We start from the raw sequence: 22,941 nt of genomic DNA, 5'->3' as shown, positions 1-22,941 counted from the left end.
GCTGTATATAGGAATGTTTTCTGACCACAGACTAATCAGGCACAGGATAAATAATAAGTTTGATTTTTTTCCTCTTTTCAAAACACACAGTAATTGCACAACAATACTCACATAATTAATTTTTAGGCCACAATGCTGAGGGTCATGCATGAAAATTGCAATTTTGTTGTTTTTCAGGCAGATGTTATAGTAATACTGCCATGAATATAGGGAACCGCATAGGTATCTTGCACCCAGAACAACATGGAATTTGTAGTGTTTCATGCGAATTATGAAATGACACTGAATCTGACTGCTTACTAGCAGGAACCTTCTGAAAATGAAACACAACTTTATTCTTTTCCAGGAAACAGCCAAGGGTGAGTGATACCAAGACTGCACCACCATGGCCCGGTACCACTGTAAGTCTCTAAACCCTTTAGAACCAGCCTCCTTTGTTTGCTGAGGTCACTGGTGCACATCCCACCTTGTGAAAGACACCAAATGGAGTCCAGGAATCGATCCCAGTTTTCTTGCCTTCCCGCTGGCCTCCCCTGTTGAACATAGTGTCTTGCTAGGGAATGTCTGGCTTAAAGGATCTCTCTGCAACCTACGGGAGATATTTAACTGACCCCATGATCAAAACTTGCAACCTTTGCTCTTTTGTGTTAAACCAGTACTGATAGCAAAGCAAAATTTGGTTTAGTGACCCTGGGCCAGCCCTGCTCTCTAGCTATAGGCTGAATGTGTATGTTCAGACAAGAAACAGGGACAGATCCCTGCCTGCACTGTCCTCTGTGCTACACGCGATTCCTGCTCCCCCTCCACTGCCATGCTGTCTGTGGGCTTCCTGAGCTGGTTAGTAGAACATGTAACTTGATTTGTACCATATGTAATGACTGACGACAACTCTGTGGGGTGCTATTAAACATTTATTGCCAGGAGTATGGGAAGGTTATATATCTCACTTGTAGCAAGCTGCCTAGATGCGAGTTCCTCGTGGCAGGGACATTATGTGCTTTTCCTCCTTTTCTTGCGCTGCTGCTGACTGGGAAGCCACCACACCTGATTCAGGTGTCTATGGTGTGCTGTGGGTGGGAACATCTCTACTGTCTGTGCACACAGACCCGCGATTCTGGGGTTCACCAAGAGGTGAGCACTACAGCAGTCTGAAGAGGCATCAGACATCTTTGGACAATGTGATCTGCTCTCTCGCCCTGGCCCTGCTCTCCTTCCCAGCTCTTTTCCAGCTCTGAATTATTTCCTCCACGTGGCTGGCGAGGCAGAGGGCAGGTGAGCAGGTGCAGGATGAGGGAGATGGAGCCCTGAAATGTGTGAACAGGTCAGCGGGTGGAACCAGCACAAAAGCCCCATGGTGGGCAGGATCTGCTGCTGCATCCTCCTGGTCAAGGCCACTGGCACACAACATTTTGAGTCAGTAAGAAAGCCAGGAGTCTTTTCCAATTAGTAACGTGCTCTGGTGTACGGCAGGGAGCTCTAGGGTAATTTTTAGGCCTACCTACCTAGTGTTATACTGCACTATGAAACACACAGTATCTACTATTAAATATACCACATGAGGTTTTCAACTGGACTTCAACCTGTTCTTCCTGTTCTTATATCTGTAATTATTTTTTTCCTACCACAATTATTTATGAAAGCAATTTTATTTTACCTAAATTAATAGCTACCTAATATATGAATTCTTGGTAATAAAGTGAGCTCACAAATAAATGCAGGTGCAAAAAGAAAGGACAGACAATCTTCTGGCTACAAAATTGAATACATACATATGTGTTTAAATGCACCATTCCATGAAAAGTCTCTCTCTCAATTGCTAAGGCTCTGGGCCCTAAAGTTAACCAAAACAGGGGAAAAATAAGACTGAATCAGTGCATGACAGCACCTCTGCAGTATCTAGGGAATGCAACAGAAGTGCCAGGGTAAAAGTACTGTGGCTTTGAAACCCTGTGCTAACTACATACATTTGAAACCCTGTGCTAACTACAATGCATTTACATACAATTAAATCCGAGAGGCTCTGAGCTACCTGTGAACACATTAAGGAGTCCACCTCCTGTGAGTCATTCCCATGTGGCCAGTTACAGCCCATTGGGGCAGTGAATAACTGTAGCTCCTCTCTGGTTCTAGTTTCTGCAATTCTTTCATACAACAAGCTGAAAACAATTGGTTTTGCCATGACACATCTGGAAGAGAATTACACACGCAAATACACAATGTTCCTGCTGCATATGCCACTCCCCACACATGCACCAACATAATTCATCTTATTTATGTATTCACCAAATACTACCACATTTTAGATCTTGCTTATTTATCCAATAATTGTATTTTGGTTCCCAAACCACCACATGATTCTAAATTTGTACTTATCCTTACTCTAAAAATAAATATGAAACCTTGTTTCCTTTGCCTTTAAAAAAAGCACACTTACGACTAAAAAAAGGTCCTCTTATGGGATAACTGGTATGATTTTTCAAGATTACAGACTTACTAGAGGAATGCAGCTACCACAGTACAGCTTGTGCATCTGCACAGATTTGTATTTAAAAGCTGATGAACAAAAGCCACATGTCGAAAATTTATGTTTTGCTTGGCCTCCTTTCAGCGATGCCTCACCATTCTCATTTCCCCCAACCTCGTTTTTACAATCCCAAGATGCCCGTAAAAAGCCTGGAACACAAACTTACCATACTCTGGCTGCTCCTTGGACTCAAATGTCCGGTGACTGGGTGTGTGACCATCCCACCCACTGAGAGGGTTTAGGAAGTTGCTGTCCTCAGTGTTGCTGTCATACTTGTAGTCCTGGTCACCGCTGCTCATGCGGGTCAAGGTGGAGGACCTCTGCCACCAGCTTCTCAAGTCGGGTGATGGGACTGGCCAGCTGGGCTTGCTGCTTTCTTTCTGCAGATCCTTGTCTGCCTCGGTGTCGGGGCCATCCACCACTTCAATGGTAACCTGTGGGATTCAAAACAGACCAGCCCGTCAGTCACTATGTCCTCCTAGTCACTGGGAAACTTTCTATACAGTGAAGACAAATGCCTGGTGATGCCTTGCAAAGGGGCTGTGTAATAGTGTAGGGTTCACTTGTTGTAAACCACATGTGGATTACTGAGCCTGGAGATATGCAGCGGCTGAGTGATTCCTTCTGCTACCTCTGCTGAATCAGACCTTGGAACAAAGGCTAGGAAAAATCCTGCACAAAATAATAACTCATGCTGTGTCTAAAACCTTTGCAGCAGAATTTTCTGCCTTATGGGGAAAAGATGTTTAAACCCCAATATATATGACCAGGAAAAAGAAAAGCAGATCTGTTACTCTAGTTACGCTGAGGCTGAATTGGAGGCAAGGATGAAGCACACCAGCTTGCAGAGCAAGGACTTGAATTGACTCGAGGCAGAGCTAAGTCAGTGCACGAGTGCGAAGGTGGAAGATGCAGAGCCCAAGGTCTCTGCCGGGTTTGTGGCTGCTGTGCCCTCTGGCGACAGCTCAGCCTATCCCCCTGCACGGCCTCCCCGCAGCACTAGTGTTTCCGTCAGATACCAGCGTGGGCTGTCAGCGCTATGGGAAACCACACACACGGAACATGAGAGCCAGCAGCGATTCCAGCCATCGCCGAGCAGGTCCCTGGCTGCTGAGCTGTCTGAAGTAGGTCCCCATTCTGCGCTGGAGCATATAATGATATACAAACCTTTAAGGTTTCTACACAAGCCCAGAGCCAAGATTTAATGTTTGCTGCCCAGTTCCCTCACAGACATCATGAACGTAGATATAATTCTGCACAGGCACTACCCTTGATTACTCCTTTTCTGTGCTGAACAATGGGTAATTATGAAACTCTTAGATAAATAGTGTGCATGCATATAGGTGGCTATTTAGGTAGGAAACCTCAGAAACGTTGTCTCTGTGAACCAAGGACAGTGTGGCCACAAATCATCAAATCCTCTGATGCTTTATGTGGTTCAGTGATTACACTGGACTGGCTAAACAACCATGGTTCAGATGTGACTATCAGACACACCTGTAATGTTTAACAGGTACGGAAGTACTCTTCATGTTTCATAGATTTACAAAGCAATCTTTCCAGACAGTGCTCCATGAAAATCAGGTTGTGCAAAGTCAGGAAAAACAGAATCATGTACTATTATGCTAAAAGTCATTTACATGGCTCTATGGAGTTGCTTTTGGATACAAGGTTTAGTTTTATACCATTGTTATTAGCAAAAATCAGAAGGCACAAAACCAAGAAAAATAAGAGTGTCCGTGTTTCTTCAGCTACCTGTGATCTGCAGAGGAGTGTGACAAGGGACGCAAACAGAACCGCTGCCATAGCGGCAGACACAGCTGCCCAGACACGACAATACCTTTTTTTTTTTTAGAAAGGAGGTTTTGCATCTATTTCATGCTTTGCATTTGACCATAGACCAAGCATTGAAATGAAACAACTTTGAGGCTACTAAGAAGCTCCACTGGGAGCAAGAGCGAGGGAAAGTGCAGTTGTCAGCCTAATAGCATCTTTACACAAGATATATTTTACTCCCAGACTAAATATGGAATTGGAATGATTACTTCATTAAACCTCAGTTTCTACAGACCAAGAATTAAAATGGATTTCATAAGTTTGAAAACACCAGGGTTAGTTCGGGGAGTCAAAATCGTTACATCTATCCAAGCAAAACAGAGTTCTCACAATAAGTGAACGGAAATAGTGTGACTGAGCGGCTCGCACTGTGCACTGCTGGCCCAGCGCGGGGCTTCAGCACTGCCCCCTCACAATTAGTATGACTCTAGCACTTCAGTAGCAAGTATCTTTAAGACCACATTAACTCTGTAAGTAATGACTCAGCAAAGTGAAAACAAAACAAACCCCAAAACCAAAACCAAACAAAATCCTCTCATAAATAAAGGCAGGGGACACTTGATAATAATTCCATTTGCTTGGGTAATCTGTAGCTACCTGGTAGTGAGATGGGATGAACTTCCATGGTCTCAGGCAGGTACAGTTTGAAGAACCATATGGATTTTTAAAATAGTCTATTTAAAAACTGAACAAGCAAAATCCAGTGTGGCAGTCTGACACACACCTATAGTCCCCTCTCCCCTGTTTTAAGCTTTGATTATCAAGCTGTTTTTTAGCATGTGGCATAAAAAACACAGAGCGAAAGAAATTCTATGAAGAATCCTGGGATTGTCTGAACTGCCACTCTTGGATATTAAAAATGAGTCTAGTTCTGTTTGTTTTCAGGGACTCAGCTTTGCTCTGCCCAATCCCATCTAATTCTAATGCACCTTCCAGGCAGGGAGGAAATCAGTGAGTAAACCCAGTAATCCCTCCATGGTGTTACCCAAAAGTGAGGGCAGAGGCATAAGAGGCTGTTGCTTTGGGGAACAATTGTTCCTCTATCTCTCTGTAAAATTTTGAAAAATCAGCATTCACTGAATTCTTTCTAGTACTGACAGATAGTCCTAACAACATTAGCCCATGGCTATACACACACAAATACATCTACATATACATGATACACAAATGTGTATCTTGTTTGATTGGTTTCTGTACTGGGGCTCATTTATAAAAATGAAAAAAAAGAAATCAGATCCAGAACTACAGCAATTAGAAATGGACATTTAAAGCAGCTCTGGAAAAGTTTTCATGCTGTATAACTACTCCAACAAAAACATGTTCTCTCAAAAATTAAAAAATAGACCTAGTTTAGTATTTCTATCTTGGACACTATTTTAAAGACTTTGTTTTTTCTGTTTTCTTCTTCCAGTGATTATCAAAACTGTAAAGATTATTTATCCTCAAGCTTCCCAAAATGTCTGTGGTAACATGTTTCTTGTATAAATCCACAAACATCTCCAGAAGTATTCAAACCTAAAATAAAGCCACTTCTTTTATGGTTGGGTGAGCTATAAATAAGGATGTTCCTCTAAAAATTGTTAAAAACGATTGGCATAGGTACCTTAAAACAACAGATTTGCAGTCACTTTCTAAGGAAACAAATGTATCAAGCGCAGATGTCTTGAGACACCAACATCCAATTTTCTCCTGGCCAAAAATATAGAGAAGATAAATATTATTCCTTCCTGTTGGAGTGCACAAAAAGTTCTGTTTACTTCATCCTGTTTACTGAGACAATGTTTCTGAATTCACTTCAATGGCGTAAACATTGCCCTCGGCAACTGGAAGATAATGTCTCAGGAAGAACTACATTGGCAATATTGTGCTACAACATTTCTGCCTGTTTCCTTCATGCAGCTGATGCAAAGTTTAATGCAGAACTTGCCATTCTAGAAAGGTGGGTATGTGCAAGTCAGCAATGAGGTACCTACAACAGCAGAACTGAAATGAGGTCATTATAAGACACTGAAATGGTAAATGTAGGTTTACACCACGTAACTTCAGTTAAAACGGTATCGTTAGTGACACCAGTTCTGTCATGAGAGCTCACTTAGGACAGTTCTCGGGACACAGCTCAGTATTACAGACAGCGCTGAGTCTTTGGTGACGATACTGAGAGGGTGTTGCCTTCCAGTACAGCGAAAGCAGCGGCTTCAAAGGGTAAATATAAATGCTACCTAAATATACATCAAATAAAATGCGTTAAAAAGACCACAGAACTAAGTCATGATACAACAATTGCTCTCTCACACGGGAGACCAGAGAAGGAATGGCCACAAAGAGAACTCACTGCAGTATCTTTTCAACCTGCTTTTTCAGGCTGAGTTTTATATCTGTTTATTAGGTTTTCAAATTTTTCAGGTATAATTCCCCTTAAAAATGTTATTTATGGTTTGTGCAGGTTTGTAATAGTGGAAGGGAAAAGAAGTTGTGGGTCTTTGAGAAGTAATGTGGCCATTCTGCTAGATTAACGCACACAGGCTTTTTTCTGCTTGCCAACCTCACTGTCCTAGGAGGACTTTAAAATTAACACCCCCAGGATTGTAACTTACAGAGCCCAAAGCCATTGTGCAAAAAGAAAAATGAGTATCAATTCTGCTCTCACCTGCCGAACAGCTGATGAGAACATTGCAAGTCAAAAAGTGTCATTATTTCCACTCAGATCAGTATGATACTGTTTAATGAGCAAGATTTCACTAAAATCCTGCTTTTCCCAAAAGAGTGGGCCACCTTTTACGACCTTTAGGCAAAGAAATAAACTTTAATTGACTCTGTAATGAATTAATTGGAGTTTAATCTCCATGAGGCCTGACCTGCTGCAGGACTGTCAACCAGGAAATTAAAGCAGCTTTGTATATCCCTGAGCAGGCTCAAAATAATGCAGCACTTAGGGAGCCTGTTTCTGAAAGAGATGATCCTTGTGCACAAGAGCTCTGGGATTCATGTCGCCCAGTGTTTCCCAGTTCACAGGCCCAGGCTTCCCAGTTCTGTGTCCAGCAAAACTGCTGACAGTTGGCTGACACATTTGCAGGATCAGGTGGTGGAAAAAAAGTCAGTTACTATAAAGACAAGCCAGGGAAATGTTTCCATCTTATTTATCTATTTCCTGGGTCTAAACATTAAACGCTGTTACCAATCAGAGAAGGTTTTTGTTTCCTCCTGTCCTCTGCGGTTTACATCCTGCTCAGTGATGTTATTTACCTCAAGCCACAATCTGGGGCCCCTATAGCTTCCCTACCTAGGGCTTTCTGGAAGGCGTCTCCTCGCGTGAGGGATGTGTACAGTTACCACATGTTGAACACGTTTACTACCTCGGCCCATCAAGTATTGGACGGGCACTGATCCCAACCCGCGAGGCTTCTTAAGCTCCCAAGCCATCTATGACATAATGGAGACTCAACTTGGAACGGCCTGTCCTTGCCCAATCGTGTTCGTCTCGTGCCAGTAGATCTATTATATCTTTATGAATGTACTTCTCAGGCATATCAAAAGGATGGTAATTTTGTGGGCTGGGGGATTATAAAAAGCCAGGAATTAATTTAACTGGAAAACCAGTTCTATTAGTGTATTGTTTTTATAAGCACATCTTAGGCAGAACAACACTTCAATTTATTGTTTTGGTTAGAAAAGACTGCTTATTAATGCCAATTTTGCTTTAAGGCTCTGAATTAAAACCAAATCACTAATTTTTTCCTTTTTCTAATCCATGAAGTTTCAAGATGGAAGTGGCTTGTAAGAGCCAATTCCAAACCCAAGAGCAGTTTGGGGAATAACATATAACAAAGTTTCTTGCAGACAACTTTTTTTTACTGTGGGTAGCTGCTGCAGAAATTAAGTCTCAGTTCCACACAGAGGATCACATTTTGAGCTGAAACTTAAAGACTCTTATAACCTTATAAAGTTCTCTTATAACCTTTGGGGATGGTTGCATCTTATAATAGCACACAAAAAGAGCATCTTTTTACAACCAAATTTTGCAACAAAAAATGAGAAAGAGAATTTAAAATATACATATAATATCAACAAACAGAATATGTTCTAAAATGACAATAGCAAAGATGAGTTTAGTACATGCTACCAACACTATCCAAAGAGAAATTCAGAAAAAAATGAAGTCTGTCCATCCACTTAAGACAAAAAGGATATTATAGATATTATATATATAAAACATGATATATAATGTATATTATATTAATTCTCTCTTGGTGCTAGTGAAAGAGAGACAGGGTGTTCTGACTGCACATCATGGAAGCCAGGCTGAAAGTTCTCTTGGTTCAATAAAATAATTTTGTGCGGCTCATTAAAAAAACAGACATTAACATAAATCTGTACCTGAATGTTGGGATTCTGCCCATTGATATCTGCTTTTGACAGGTCAGGAAAGTTTGGGAGATCCAGGAGGAAAGATCTGGGTCCATCTCTTTGCAGGGACGTATGCCCGTTTTCCTGCCTGAATCGCTGCTTCGGGAACGGCCGGTGGGCAGCCTGGAGATCAGGGTATTCTCTTCTGTCCTCGGGGTTCAGGGTGAAGCCATCTTCAGAAGAATGGTCATCTGCAGCGAGTGTGTTCTGGGGGAAAAAAGCAACACACTGTAACAACAAGTGAGAGAGCGTGCGGTCCTGCCAGTGCCCTGGCTGCAGCTCCCTGCCAGCGATGGAAATCCTCAGGGCACACAGACTTGTGGCGCCCTACGGAAGAACACGGGACTTATGACTGGTATGTCCTAGGGTGCTCATGAGTTTCACATCTGACTCTCACTGAAATATACTTGGTCACAGTGTTGCAAATCTGTAAGTAAACCAAGTCAGACTCCTGTGCTTCGCTCTTTCAGGTTCCCATAACGCTGCAGCTTTGCGGTGAGCACCCACACATTGACACGAGCATCTAACCTACAGCAAATCTGGAAAGATGATGTGAAGCAACCCCACTTGCCACCGGTGTCCATCCAGACACCATGCCATTGACCAGAACTCTCTGGGTGTGACCAGCCAGTTCCTCATCCACCTATCCAATCCACACCTTTCCTATTTAGTGGAGCAAGACCACTGACTGCTCAGTCCATGTAGTCCATGTTGAAATTTATGGTATTAAAAGACCCCACTGCTGAACCGGCAACCCCCCCTCACTCTCCTCAGCCTGCAGCGAGTTCCATCTCATTGTCTGTGTTCCTCACCCAATTTCTCTGGTCTTGACCATCTGAACTGTCCTTCCTCTGGGATCTCATTTTCATGTTTGCCTAATGGTGGGATTGAATTTCACCAAGTTGTAGGTCAGCGGTTAATGCTTTTGTTATTGTTGAGCGTACTTTTGGGTTTTGTAGTACATTACAGCAGGCTGCCTCCAAACCAGTAGCACTGCTGCCACTGCCTTTGACCTCAGCGAGGAGATGGATATATTTAATATAAAAACACTCGCTCCCGGGGTTAGGACTGGCCTGGGGACTCGGGGGAAAAAAACAGCAGAGGAATCAAATCTTCTTATGGCTACAAAAAAAATGCACAGGGCAGATTCAGCACAGGTTTTGGTTATGACTCAGCAGAAAAATTTTAGGCTTGAGGTCTTAATATGACCGCCTGGGGAGCTTTTATTTACAGTTCATAAAGAGACAGCAAGCATGGAGAGGGTAAATGTTAAAGACGTATCTTTTTAAACAAGCACAATTAAAGTGGAATGGCCACATGTGGTTCTGGCTCTACTGATGCATAATTTTGCCAGCATTTCTGGTTAAACACAATCTCCATCTAGCTCCCCTGGCTCAAATTAAGCTAGCATACCTTTTGTTAAGCTCTCAGATAGATAACAGTTCCAATGCCTTTTCCTTTATTTTGTGTTTATTTGCTTGCAAGGTTGACCTTTGAAGAGATTTTACAATATAATCTGTGCACATTACAGGAAAATATTCAGTGAGCTAAATAAACCAAGATTTAAGAGTTTATCTGGGACTAAGTAAAATAATCTCAAGCACAAACTAACGTGGTTCTCCTCTCCTTTTCTTGCCGCACTGCATTTCTAAGGAGCAAAATTAGACTTAGGACCATTAATGTTGTCTTGGTATTTTCACGATCAGAATGGTTACACTTTGAAAGTACCAAAAGGATACTTTTATACATCTATCCACAGCACAGACGCAAAAATTTCATTCTGAATTACTATACGTGTGCAGTGCTAAAAATGTATGTGCTTCTGACGGTCTGTATTGTTTAAAGGCTGAAAGAAGAAAGCTTCTCTTTGCTGAAGACCAGGTAGGACTTTCAGATGCTTTTGGTGGGCCACCCATTAACACACCCCTTATTCGATATAAAGTAGAAAGCAAATCACACAGCAAGTTCTGAGAAACAAAACTGAGGCCCATTCATCTAACTTTAGGTTCCTTATCCCTGTGCTAGTGCTTTAACTTAACACTTATCAAACAGAATTTAACGGCAAACTTTTTGGCACATGAGGATTACATGTCTTCTCAGTTATGTCTGAGACAGTATAATTGCATTGTTATTAAATTACTTCACACAGGAGTTTAAAAAGTGGTACTTAACTACTTTTTTCTTGGGTATCATGCCCATAATCTTGCCTTTATTAAAAATAAAGCAAGATTTTATTAAAAAATAATAAAATTCTCACACACAATTTCATCCTTTTCCTATCTGCTTGCCACTTCAGGAGAGTCTGGATTCTCCACATTAACATACCATGGAGGTAGAGCTGGGTAAGGACTTGAGGGACCCACGCTTAATTCTCTGATAAGACTCGCTGTGTGATCTTGGCAGGTCATGGTCTTTCTGTGCCTAGATGGGGATAACAGCACTTCCCTTCCTCACTGTGATGTTTGCAGGGAGCTCAGCAACTACAATAATAAGGGCTATATAAAAAGTTTTTAATAGTGTCAGACAGATGGAATATCACATGGAGTTAGTTAGAAAATTGTCATGGTAAAGTAATGACATCAGGCTGATCGGGCCCACTACCAAGCTGCTTGGGGCAGGGACTGTCATTAATTACAGACTGAATGAGTTGGGGTTGTTGAATGTTAAAAAGAAAGAGGGGGCCAGGATATGCGCTATACCTTACTGCCTTCTACCTATAGTGCCCTATACCAAAGGCTGCTGCAGCCAGGAGGAGGAGGGACCACTCCGCTTGCTCATGGGGGACATGCTCAGAAGACCCCAGTTCAATGTCAGGTAGATGTTTCCAGTGACAGTGACAGCCAAGCCGGGGGGCAGACTTTGGGGGAGAATGTGGAGTTTAAGAGCAGGGCTGACTAAGGCCTGGCAGGAATGACACAGTTAAACAGTGTTATCTCTCGCAGACCCTTTCACACTGGGACAAGCCCACCCTGTGCCTCCTTGGGGCTTCTTTGTCACATCGCAACATCAGCAAACAGAAATGCTCAGTATGCATGATCAGCTTGGTTATCTGCTCATAGTACCACGGGCGAAAGACCATCAGTTTCCAGTTACTAAAACTAATACTATGCCTATTTTTTTAAGGTAGATAATTCTTGGTACAGTGTCTAAACTGATTTGCACCATTATTAGAAATGTATATTTCTGGTAAAAAGATAATAGGAGCTACAATCAATAAAAAGTGAGCTTGAACTGCATGTGAAGAACAGAATATGGGCTCACTCTCTTCTGCTACATTAACTCAGTCAAAAGATCTTCCAAGGTCAATCTAGCAGGAAAAAGTGCGTCCTTGCTGCAATGCCACATCGTCTTTGGAGAAAACAGGGTTTGTGTGCTAATAAATGCCTTTTTTTTGGAGGCGGGAGGTATTATTATATTCTTATTTCTACATTATTTCACATTTATACTTCACACTATTTATTTTTAGGTGTGCACAATCTGTATTCCCAATTGCTTTTGGGAAAGCAGTGTTGCTTGCCTTCCTTTAAAAGCTAGGTCACTTCATTCTGAACTACTGACTCAGTTATGACATTTCTAATTCAGTCGCAAATGATGCATCAGCTCTAAATATTTTAAAAGAAATACTTTCCCCCCTTCATTTAACAGGATTATTCACAACTTTTAAACTTTCCATTAAGACGATTTTAAGAGCTTATTCATGCTACAGTCCTGCTGCCTCATGGGATCAGATATTTATAGAAGTTCCTAATGCAAAACCAGCTTAGGATTTCTGTGTGTTCTAAGTGTGGACAGTATGTAAGGACAGGAACACATTATTCATAGCCGTGTGACAAGGCACCAAAATAAACCCTAGAGAGAGATAAAGAGAATCTGCCACATTGTATTACAGAATAACACACCTTTCCACGCCCATCACTGAAGAAGGGAAGCAGCATTTCAATACAATCATTGTCTTTGTGTCCATCTGTAAATGAGGGGAGAAGAGCAATTCACAGGGATTTTGTGAGGATAACCTTTGATGTTGGTGATCCAGGCAGGACTTAGACCATGCGAGGGTTTAAGGCACCAGGAGACAACCCCGCATGCAGGAGAAATTTCCTACCTGATACTGCAGTTTAACTTTTCAATAACAAAACGGGTATTTTAACTCACTCCTATTTTGTTTCTCCCTCTGTCACATTAGACTTCAGTTGCAGGGAAGGGTACAGTTTCTCTTCCCCACAGAGAAGTTAAACAGAAATGGGAACATGTAAAAATACCGAACTAGGGAAAAAGGGAATTTCTCTCCGTTTTTAGCAAGTGAGGAATTAGTCTCCCTCCCCTCTTCCTTATTTTAATCTCGTTCCCAGTTCTAGAACCAATTCAGAGAGTGAGGAATGACCGGAGCTATGGAAAACATTCTGGAGTGGCTGCTCTTTCTCTGCCCTTCGTATTTCTTACCTTCCTTCATTCCCTCCCCACTTGCCAAACTAAGGGCACATTTGCTAAGGGGCACTGCTAATTATGGAGTTGAAAGAATCTGGGAAAACTGATGCAACTTATATCCCTAACAGGTCCCAGACAGCGAGGGAATCTATTACTAAATCCCTGCTGCAGCTACATTGCTTTTTTATTTCTTGTATACTCCTTTGAAATATCTTGTAAAATGATCTTGACAAGAGGTCTTGAATTGAAAACCGACAGTCTGTCAATGCACTTTCATGATGCACCTGTACAGCATCTTCAACAACCAGGAACAAAGAATGTTTACTTATTAGGAAACTTCACAGACGCTATAAAAGATTATATTGCTATCAGAGACAAAATGAGGCCTGGGGCCTTCACAGAAAACCATTATGGCCATTAGGACTGGTTTCATTTCCCACCTGCCTGAACAGATTGTTTTGATTTTAAAGGCTGTCCTGTGTTTCCAGGTTAGTGCTAAACGATCACTTTAAAATTAACCAGTCTGGGGAGGCTGTACAGCGGTCGGTGTTCTACAAGAGACTTGCACCTCTGCAGATCCAAGATCTGTAATGAACTTGGGTGATCTAATTCCTGGGGTTTATTTCCTTTTTGTCTATCATTTGTATAAGCAGCACAGAACCAAGTAGGAAGAGGTATGAGGACAGTGGGGACAGCTGAAAAGCATTATCAGAGATACATAGAGAAAAATTTCTTCTATGATTAATGCCATATCCAGTCCAGGCAGTCAGAAGACCTTTGTTCTGTTCTCAGCTATGTCTTGGCTTTCTCGTTGAACAAGCAAATCACTTGGGTTTGTGTCTAATTTCTGTGTGGCTAGCTGAAAGCATGCGGTGGTACTGAGCCTCGCAGCCCCAGTTCACTCCAAGGAGTCACTTGGTTCATATCTCTGGAAGAATTCAGACCACAGGGGTGTCACATCAACCACTCAGCTACTGACACACTCTCCTTTTTCCTTAAAATGTACTTGTCCTTCACATTCACACACATCAATGAAGTGAAAGGCCTTACTTGTTTTTAGAAAGACACATAAATCGTTGCAGTAATTAATAGCATGTTTTAGATAATCACTGGTCATAAATAATTTAAAATGGACTATGTTGGCTTGCGTGTACACAATTGTTTTCACTACGGCGCTCTAAAATACAGCATCTGCTTTAAACATTGGGTAAATAGAAGATGAATCACTGACTACAGTTGGTAATAAAAAATCATTTTTTAAAAAAGAGTTCTGTCTACCATCTATCAGGGTCTACTTTTTAATAATTCTCTATTTAGTCTGTCAAAATTAGTAAAATGACATCGTACCAAATTCTTTCTAACTTTCAGTACATCTGCATGTGTGACTGTGTGGCCATGCAAAGGCCAAACCCAGTTGCCCCACCAAGTTCTGCTATGGGACACAATAGCTTCAGGGGCTGTATGGCTCTTGTAGTCATTTTGTTTCTGTGGGGAATAGGATGGAGTCACAAACACTGTTGCAATTAGGACAGCAGAAATTTGGGGTAAACGTGTCAGTCTACAGTCACTGTTGGAGCAGAGGTCTCCTGTACACAGCTGAAATGTAGGGTGACAGTGGCACGCTATCTCAGAATCATAGCTTTCAGATTTTAGGGTTCTTACACTATAAATCTCTAGCCCACATAGCCACACAGAAAATCTTGAGAACTGAACATGTAGCCAGAACTTAGGTTAAGACTGCAGAGATCCCAGGGCGGTAGTGTTGAGGCCCTGTTCACAGCTAAGGTCTAGTAAGTCCCAGACCACTGTTTGAAGGCACACGGCCAGCACTAGGACAGGACCCTCCGCAGCAGAGGAAAAGGCTGTTGCCTTGTGGAACCATCTGAACTGATCCACCCTGAGTGCCAGAGCAGCCCTGCGGCCACTCCTCCCTCCCGAGCCTTTTACTCACTTGCTTTGGTCCATCTTTATTCAGTCTCTGCTTGGGAGTTTCTCTCACCAAGCTGCCTGTCTCTTCCACACCATTAGCAAACAGTGGGTCTGCATCTCAACTGCTTTGACAGACAATGTTTTTCCTCAGAGCTAAAGGAGAAAACTAACCGTATTATACTCAGACCTGGCAAAGTTTTGCTACATGTTGTGGACACACATTTCATAGCACAGCTATTTTTTATGCTCTGTTATTTGCTTGTATTTCATGTTTTCCTTCAGCAGGAAAATACAAACAGTATGGTTCAGCTTGAGGTGAAAAATTGCCAGTTTGTGTAAAGACTTTGATAATAAAAAGAACTTGATGGTGATTACTGCTCAATGTCTGCTGGAAAAAACAGAGGCCCTTTAGCGAATATTCTAACATAGCATACAGGGCTGCTTTGTTCTTCAGCAGATACTCAGCCATCCATGGGACAGCCATGAGCATAGAATTAAAATTGTGTAGGTCTTTAACAGATGGTCGGTGCCAAGTTTTTCTTGCAGTTACCAGATATTTTCAGTTGCCTAAGCTGGTGGTAAATATTTAGGACTCTGAAGATCTTCTCTGTCATCACTACCTGGCTGGAGCTCTCCACACAGGACACATCACTTTAGCAATTGAACAGGAACATTAAATTGAACTATTCCACTCCAATAACCTGTGGTGCCAGAATGCAAATTATTGTAAAGTTCTGATTCTTTTCAGGCTTTATTAAATACTTGCATAAAATCGGTAGCATAATAAAGTTTTAAATAAAATCTATTTATACCATGGCTAAATTTAATTGAACAAGTTTAATATCTCCCATCCTTTGAAATCTGCATCATAATTTACACATCAGGTTCCATCAGAATGGGAAAATCTGCCTTAAGCTGCAATCAAAACCAAAAAGCAAAGGAAATTCAGAATATTAATACTTTTTGGTCAGGCTTTGCAGGCCAGCACGCACAAAGCCAATGTTAGCGAAAGAGAACAAACATACCTCTGACATGATTTTCGTGGGTTTTAAACTAGGTCCTTTTGCAAGTTTATTCCACTAAATCACTACAGCTAGGATTTCACTAGGTGAAGCAGCTTTAATAAATGAAGTTTTCACTTCTTCCCAGCCAAAAGAGTAACCTTACTTGAAACCTTTTCAATTTCCAAAGTTGCCTTCAACTGTTAGTTTCCAAGAAACAGCTATTCCCAGCCTCTGTGCCTTGCTCTCATATGCCACCGAACATCCACCCTGTGCTTTCAAAAGTGTCTATGATTCTGGCTGTGTTAGCTGGCAGATGTTTTTAGAGACTAGAAAGTGTTTAGTCCCTGTGGACTAAAAGTTACATGATGACTTCATCACATAAGCAAAAGCTAATAACGGGAAAGCAAGAACGCAGACAAGTGTTATATTCCAAAAACATGATGTTTCCTGTGCTTCTGGCAATACTACTTTTGTGCCTGAAAAAAGGCAAATCGCTTGAGTCTTGATGCTCAAAACATACACACTATTGAACCACCGCGAGATAATTTACTTGGCCCTCCCGCAGCTCCCTTCCCCACCAATACTTGTTTTTCTTCTGCTGGAAGTTAGAGGGTGAAGGCAGAGGAAAGGCAGTGTTTGTTTACATTCAATATCTATGCACCAACTATATGCCTCACAACACTCTCTGGAAGGGGTTGTTACTACACCCAAGAGTTTACAGCAAAGCAGCAACAGAAATCTGAGTGGTCGCCTCAGGACCACGCACCTCTGCTCCTGCGGCCAAGTATTCTATCAGGCTCCAGAGTACAGCTTTACCCTCTCCATCTAGAAAATTCTGGAGACTGAACAACTGGAAGTCATTAGCATAAATGGCATCTGTACCCACCGTGCAATAACTGTCTTATTTTTGTATCGAGACATCAGCAGTGGACATTATGCCCTCTCTCTACATCTCTGTGAACTGCCCTAACGACAGAACAAGGGAGAACAGGAGGGAGCAGACAGACAAGAGAAAGGCCTCCCTCCAGTGACACTATGGGGAAGAAGAGCAAGTGAGTAGATACACGCTACACCGGGACAAGACAATGTGAAGACCCGTCTCTGTTTAAGAGGGGAGAGAGAAAGGATTTGCCCTGGAGAGAAGTCTGAGCTTTTTGTATTATGAATTCTGTGCACGTACATACAAATTTTCTTAGAACAGTAAGGGAGGGGGGGCTATTTCCTAGAGCTGATTAAAGAAGCATGACTCGATTTTCAATTTCAAACGACTCGGGGGGCATTCCAATCGACTGCAGACAGGAAATGAATACCATACATGCACTGAACAAGGCAGATGCTTTTGAATCTGACACTTACGTGAAAAGAAAATATCTTCATTTCTGTCTCTCCTCCACCCCACGATCACTAGTTAGTTCTGAGCTATTTTTAGAATAAATGGTTTTATTTTTTAAACTTGTTATAATCTTAGCATGTGCCTGAAGCCACCCAGACGCCACCAACAATAAACTGTATGGAGCAGGCCAAATGCTTCTTTAGATTAATCCCAGGAGCCAGACGCGACAGCAAGGTAGAAGAGGAAAGTTCAGGTTTGAGATATCCTAACCTCCTCTGTTGAGATGGGACCATAGCTGGTATTCCAGATCCCGGGACGGGAGAGCTGCCTCTGTACAGAGAGAGATTCCAAATCGCATCCAGCAGACACCGCGGAGCAGCTCGGAAGAGGATTTCCTGGTAGGCTGTGGCACAGAACTCACTTCACTCACTGAACTGTGCTAAAGAGATAAATATAGATCTTTTCTCCTCATATGGCTCTTACAAGTAAACTGCAATAATTACCATGGGAGTATTATGAGGTTTATAACCTGACTGCCGTGCCATTGTGGCTCCTTTTATCAATGGCAGCAGTGCGTATTGGGGAATTGGCATATACGGCTCTTTTCCCCCACTTAGTCCGTATGTGTGCTAACACACAATTTCAGCTGCAAACTCCTTTTGTATTTTATTGTGTGAAGACTTAAATAGGATAGAGGAAAAAAATCAGAGAGCTGGTATTAATCTGGCTCTTACTCTGATGTTATGCAAATAATTAGTTCATTTTATTTTGATGTTAAGGCTGCCATAGCTAAATTCCTAAGAAGATGAAAAAATGATCCTCTTGAGAGAGAGAGAAGAAAAGGGATGGGTAGGTGAGAAAAGCAGCTCTGATGTGCATTATTCAAAAAGCCATGAATGCTAGATCAAAGAAGAGCAAGAATCAAATTCACTGCCACTGAAGGATTTCAGCAGCTTTTTCAGAGCCATTGATCCCTCAAGGGCAAACTCTTTTAAGCACCAGGTAATGCTTCTAGCTACCCACAACTCCCACCTTACACTGGCTAAGCTGCATGTAGTTTGCTTTCATCACCGGCATACTGGGGATAACAGGGATGGCTCAGACACCACTATATCTGCGCCTGGTGAAGAAGACATACAGCGAAGCACAGAAATCACATCTGTGCATCTCCTGCACCAGCTGTTGCCTTCTTAATGGCCATCACAGTAGATGTTAAATAGAAGAACAGTGCAGAGTTGTGTGTTTGGTGACCACTGATCTCTTGGAGTGCTTTGTGTGAGGACAGAACACAGTCATCTTGAGCAGGATTTGTTTGCTCAGTGCTGACTTGCTGATAAACAAGTCACCTCATATTTTGTTGTGAGATGAAAGTGGGATAAGATGTCTAAGGAGCTCAGCCAGCAAGCGGTGACTCGTTCATAAGTTGGGACTCACAGGTCTAATCTGAACACCCAGAAGGCACAGGATCCAACCCCAAATCAAGTCCTCTGCTGTCAAATGCACTACAGATTGTCATCTTTCTCCCTCCCTTCCTTGGGTTAGGTGTCTTTGGAGTCTGGTGGAGAAGCTTCCAGATGTTCTGCCTTGTAGGGACACTTCAGGATCATGCCTTAAGCAAGAGCCACTGGAATTGTGTGCAGTAAAGCAACTTCACCTGATGCATCCCTAAACGGTCTCCTAAGAGCTGCCTTTGGGCTTCTGATACAGCTGCGCTTGCACCCAGCTCATTGCTGCTGCCATCGTCATGTCCCCAGGAACACTCCATTCATCCTACTTTTCCCATCCGCAATGCCATGCACATGCTACAACAGTGCATTACAGATTATTCAGCTCTTTCCAAGCTCTGCTCACAATTCAAAGTCTATCTACTCCCACCAGCACTTAGTACAACTTGGTACCTCACACATTTTCGTGAAATGGATGATCCTTTTCCTTCTGCATGTTTTGATCAGGAGCAAGAGCTAGCGCTGTTACCATTTAAATGCATATCAAAAGCTCCAGGACTCTATCAGGCTAAATAGTTCATTCAAAACCTTTGGTGCTATTGTTCCTGTACGCCTGGAGACACAGGCACAGTGTGGCTGCCCTAGGTTCCCTTTTGATATATATTTTCACAAATGTTAGACATATACATATCAACCACTCTATTCTTTCCTAATAAAAGCTTGGACTCTAACGCACAGGATGAGGAACAGATACTCCACTGGCCAGCTGCAGCAAGCCTTTCATAAATAACACGACAATCAACCCCTGTAAGGAAAATGATACTCCAGAAGCTCTATCCTGACATACATCTGTTTTCCTATTGTAGAAAGGAATAAGATAGAACAAGTTAAATGCTGAAAGCCTAAACAAACTCTGAATTAAGAAGAGATGCTAGTAGTAATGATGGATGAGTTGTAAACCACCTGCAAATATTAAGATTGCTGCACTCTTCTGCAGACCTTTGAGTCTATACTGCAAACCTCCAATAGACATGGACTGTGCTCTATAAAAATCACGATGAATGCAGACTTGTGTTTATATTATGGAGGTCCTAATCCTCCTCCTCCTCTGCCTTTGCTCTATTGTTACAACATCAAAGACCAACTGCTGGCCAAGATACAGTCAATATGAAAAGGGCGACCAGCAAATTTACTGCTTGACTTCATTCCCTTTAAATGGAATAGGCACCATGGCCCTTTTTCAAAGTCCAATCACAGACATATATCTTTTTTATTGGACATCATGTACAATAAAGTGAAGCTGTAACTTGGAAAAAAAAATAGAACACCTTAAAAAATCCCATGAGGTGAACATTCCTTTATAAAAATATCACTGTGGTTACATGTTTTGAAAAACTCTGGGCACTCTGCAGTGCAAAAGCCATGGACTGGCTAGGTTATAGTTTAGCTAAGATGCATACCCATGCCTAATATCTAGTTGGTTTCAAAAACACCCAACTAATAAAAAGTGATATATTTAAGAGAGAATGCCAGTGTCATTCAAATAAACTGAAATGGCAGCATTCATGTCACAGGAATCATTAACTGCTTTGTTACAGCCTGCTCTGTGCAGTGAACCTTTACAGACTTCCTCAGTCCAGAGATTCTTACAATCAGCGGCACAAAATGCCAAGATATATACATTGCATCTTAAACAACTCCAGTCTGATTGCTGACGTCATTTCAAGAGACGCTTTCAGATGAGAGCTCTGTTTGTAGACATTAGGGACAGTTTTATCACTGTTGCTAAATAGATGCTAAATAATTTCTTGCTATGAAGTTAAATAGCATATAAGCAACTCATACAATGTAAGAGGTCAGTATATTGGGGTATTACAGAATCCATGCTAGGTAGTTATGGGTTTTTTTAATAAATTATATGTCAATATCATAAGAAGTTATTGTTTTAAGCTATTTAAACTATTAATCCTTTTTGTTTCTTTGGGCAATTTGTGCAAACAGGCATTAGTAAATATCTGATTACTAACCTCATATCTAGTTCAAGTCTATACTGATTTTAAAATCCTACCCTGATATATGTGACAGATAAAACCAAGCAAATTTTTGTTTTGTTACACCTATAGTAATCATTGGCAGCTGGTTGCAGTTGAGTAAGTGTAGTTTCCTCGTGGCAAAATCTGCTGCTGCTAGGTTACTTCTAAGGTGAGAAAGATACCAAAGCTATGTGACTAATTTTTAAAGCACTAACTTCAACTAATAGGTGTCTCATTGCTGGGTCCTCTCCAGCCCTCTTTCCCTTACATGATGCTCTGTTGTCAGTCACCTCCTCTCTCCATCTCAGCCGACAGCACAGACCTCCTGGTGCAAGGACCAGCCTTCTGGGCACGTACAAGAGAAGGTGTTTCAGTGACACTGTTTGATTGTTCAATACATGAATGTCCAAGTCAACAGGAATGCAAAGCCAAGATGCCTGAATGAAGCCTCCTGGACATTAAAACTGGCCCATGGAAAACACCGACCCATTACCTGTTCCTTAGAAAGGGAGAAATTCACTTTTTTTTAGAGCAGTACTGTAAACAGTGGCAGAAAAAGATAGGACACATTATTTGGGTGGTTTTTATAGACACACTGTGCTCATAATGGCCACAAGTCAGTGACCAGTGGGCTTAGTCACAAATACTGATCTCAATGGCCATGCAGGCAAAGGGGAAATTTCGGTTTTTCTGAGGAAGAAGAGCTATTGTGGAACACAGCAGTCCAGGATTTTTCAGTGTGTATGCAACTAACAATGAAACATAATGGATGGAAATTAATTCATGCAATCTGAAGAAATCTCCATGCCAAAGCCCAGCTTGGCTTCATGGATTTAAGTCCAGATTACGTGTGTTATGTGCGCATCAGTTCTGCAGAAAAACTGAGCTATGAAGATTCAGATCCAAGAAGAACCTGGGCTGGGTTTGCAGTGACGCAAGTCATTGACTCCTCTTGCTTTGTGAAAGTCAGTGGAGCAAGGTCAATTTAAACACACTTGGGGTGTAGGTCTGGCGTGGAGGTCTAAAAGCCAAGGACCTTTGAATCTCTCCTGTGTTTAAACATGGACTGACTCCACCAAGAGCAGTGAGAGAAAGATTTCACCTCTGGTTTTCCTTTCTCAGCTTTATGAGCACTTCTGTAAGATTAAGAGCACCCAAATAGCCATTACTCTACAAGAGCTCAAGGTGAACAACTCCAGACCTGCTTTCATCCTGCTGACTGCTAAAAGGGAAGAATAAAAAAACAGGACCCACTGCTATGAGTCCTTCAAGCACTGAAAAACAAGGGCAAAAGCATAAAGGAACATGCTTACCAGTACTGCCCACAGCAGCTCCTCTGACCAAGTATTATACTGCTCCAACTGTGACAAGACATCACTTTTCACAACAATAGTTACATTTTACTTTGTTTTTTTTCTTTTTCTGGTATTTCAAATCTGAAGTTTTAATACATGGAAATACCAACACCAGAAACATTCTGCTCTTACTGGTGGATCAATGAGCTCACTGTTTCTTGGAAAAGTTATTAATCTCTATGCTTTGGACTATGAATATAGTTGTGCATTTTCTGTCTTTAAAACCTGTAAAATCAGTGTCCTGGAGGTACAGTGATATTAAAGTGCAACAGTAATCACTGAACCATTTAACGCTTCCTTTTGCAACTTACTAAAGCACTTTGCATTTTTCTAAGTTATCAAAGAATCATAGAATCATTTAGGTTGGAAAAGACCTTTAAGATCATTGAGTCCAACCATCAATCTAGGACTGCCAAGTCCAGCTTTAGAGCACCCATGTCCCCGAGTGCCACATCTACACGTCTTTTAAACACCTCCAGGGATGGTGACTCCACCACTTCCCTGGGCAGCCTGTTCCAGTGCTTCACAATGCTTTCAATGAAGACATTTTTCCTAATATCCAACCTAAACCTGCCCTGGCATGACTTGAGACTATTTCCTCTCATCATATTGCTCGTTACTTGGGAAAAGAGACTGACACCCACCTTGCTACA

General features: G+C 41.8%; 1 protein-coding gene across 2 annotated transcripts in view; it reads right to left on the bottom strand.

Moving 5' to 3' along the window:
• Positions 1–22,941, bottom strand: part of ISM1 (isthmin 1) — a 39,606-nt gene that overhangs the window by 7,662 nt on the left and 9,003 nt on the right. For both annotated transcript variants that reach the window (XM_082049837.1, XM_082049836.1), the window contains 2 exons: positions 8,735–8,971; positions 2,691–2,958 (listed from right to left, as the gene is read on the bottom strand). In XM_082049837.1, the coding sequence (XP_081905963.1) occupies positions 2,691–2,958; positions 8,735–8,971 (505 nt within the window). The remainder of the gene's footprint in view (positions 1–2,690; positions 2,959–8,734; positions 8,972–22,941) is intronic.

This window comes from Streptopelia decaocto (genome assembly GCF_964273445.1).
Source record: "Streptopelia decaocto genome assembly, chromosome: 3".
In the NCBI taxonomy this organism is placed as follows: Eukaryota; Metazoa; Chordata; class Aves; order Columbiformes; family Columbidae; genus Streptopelia; species Streptopelia decaocto.
The sequence above is the reverse complement of the archived record's forward strand: the minus strand, read 5'-3'. Positions and strand labels throughout refer to the sequence as shown.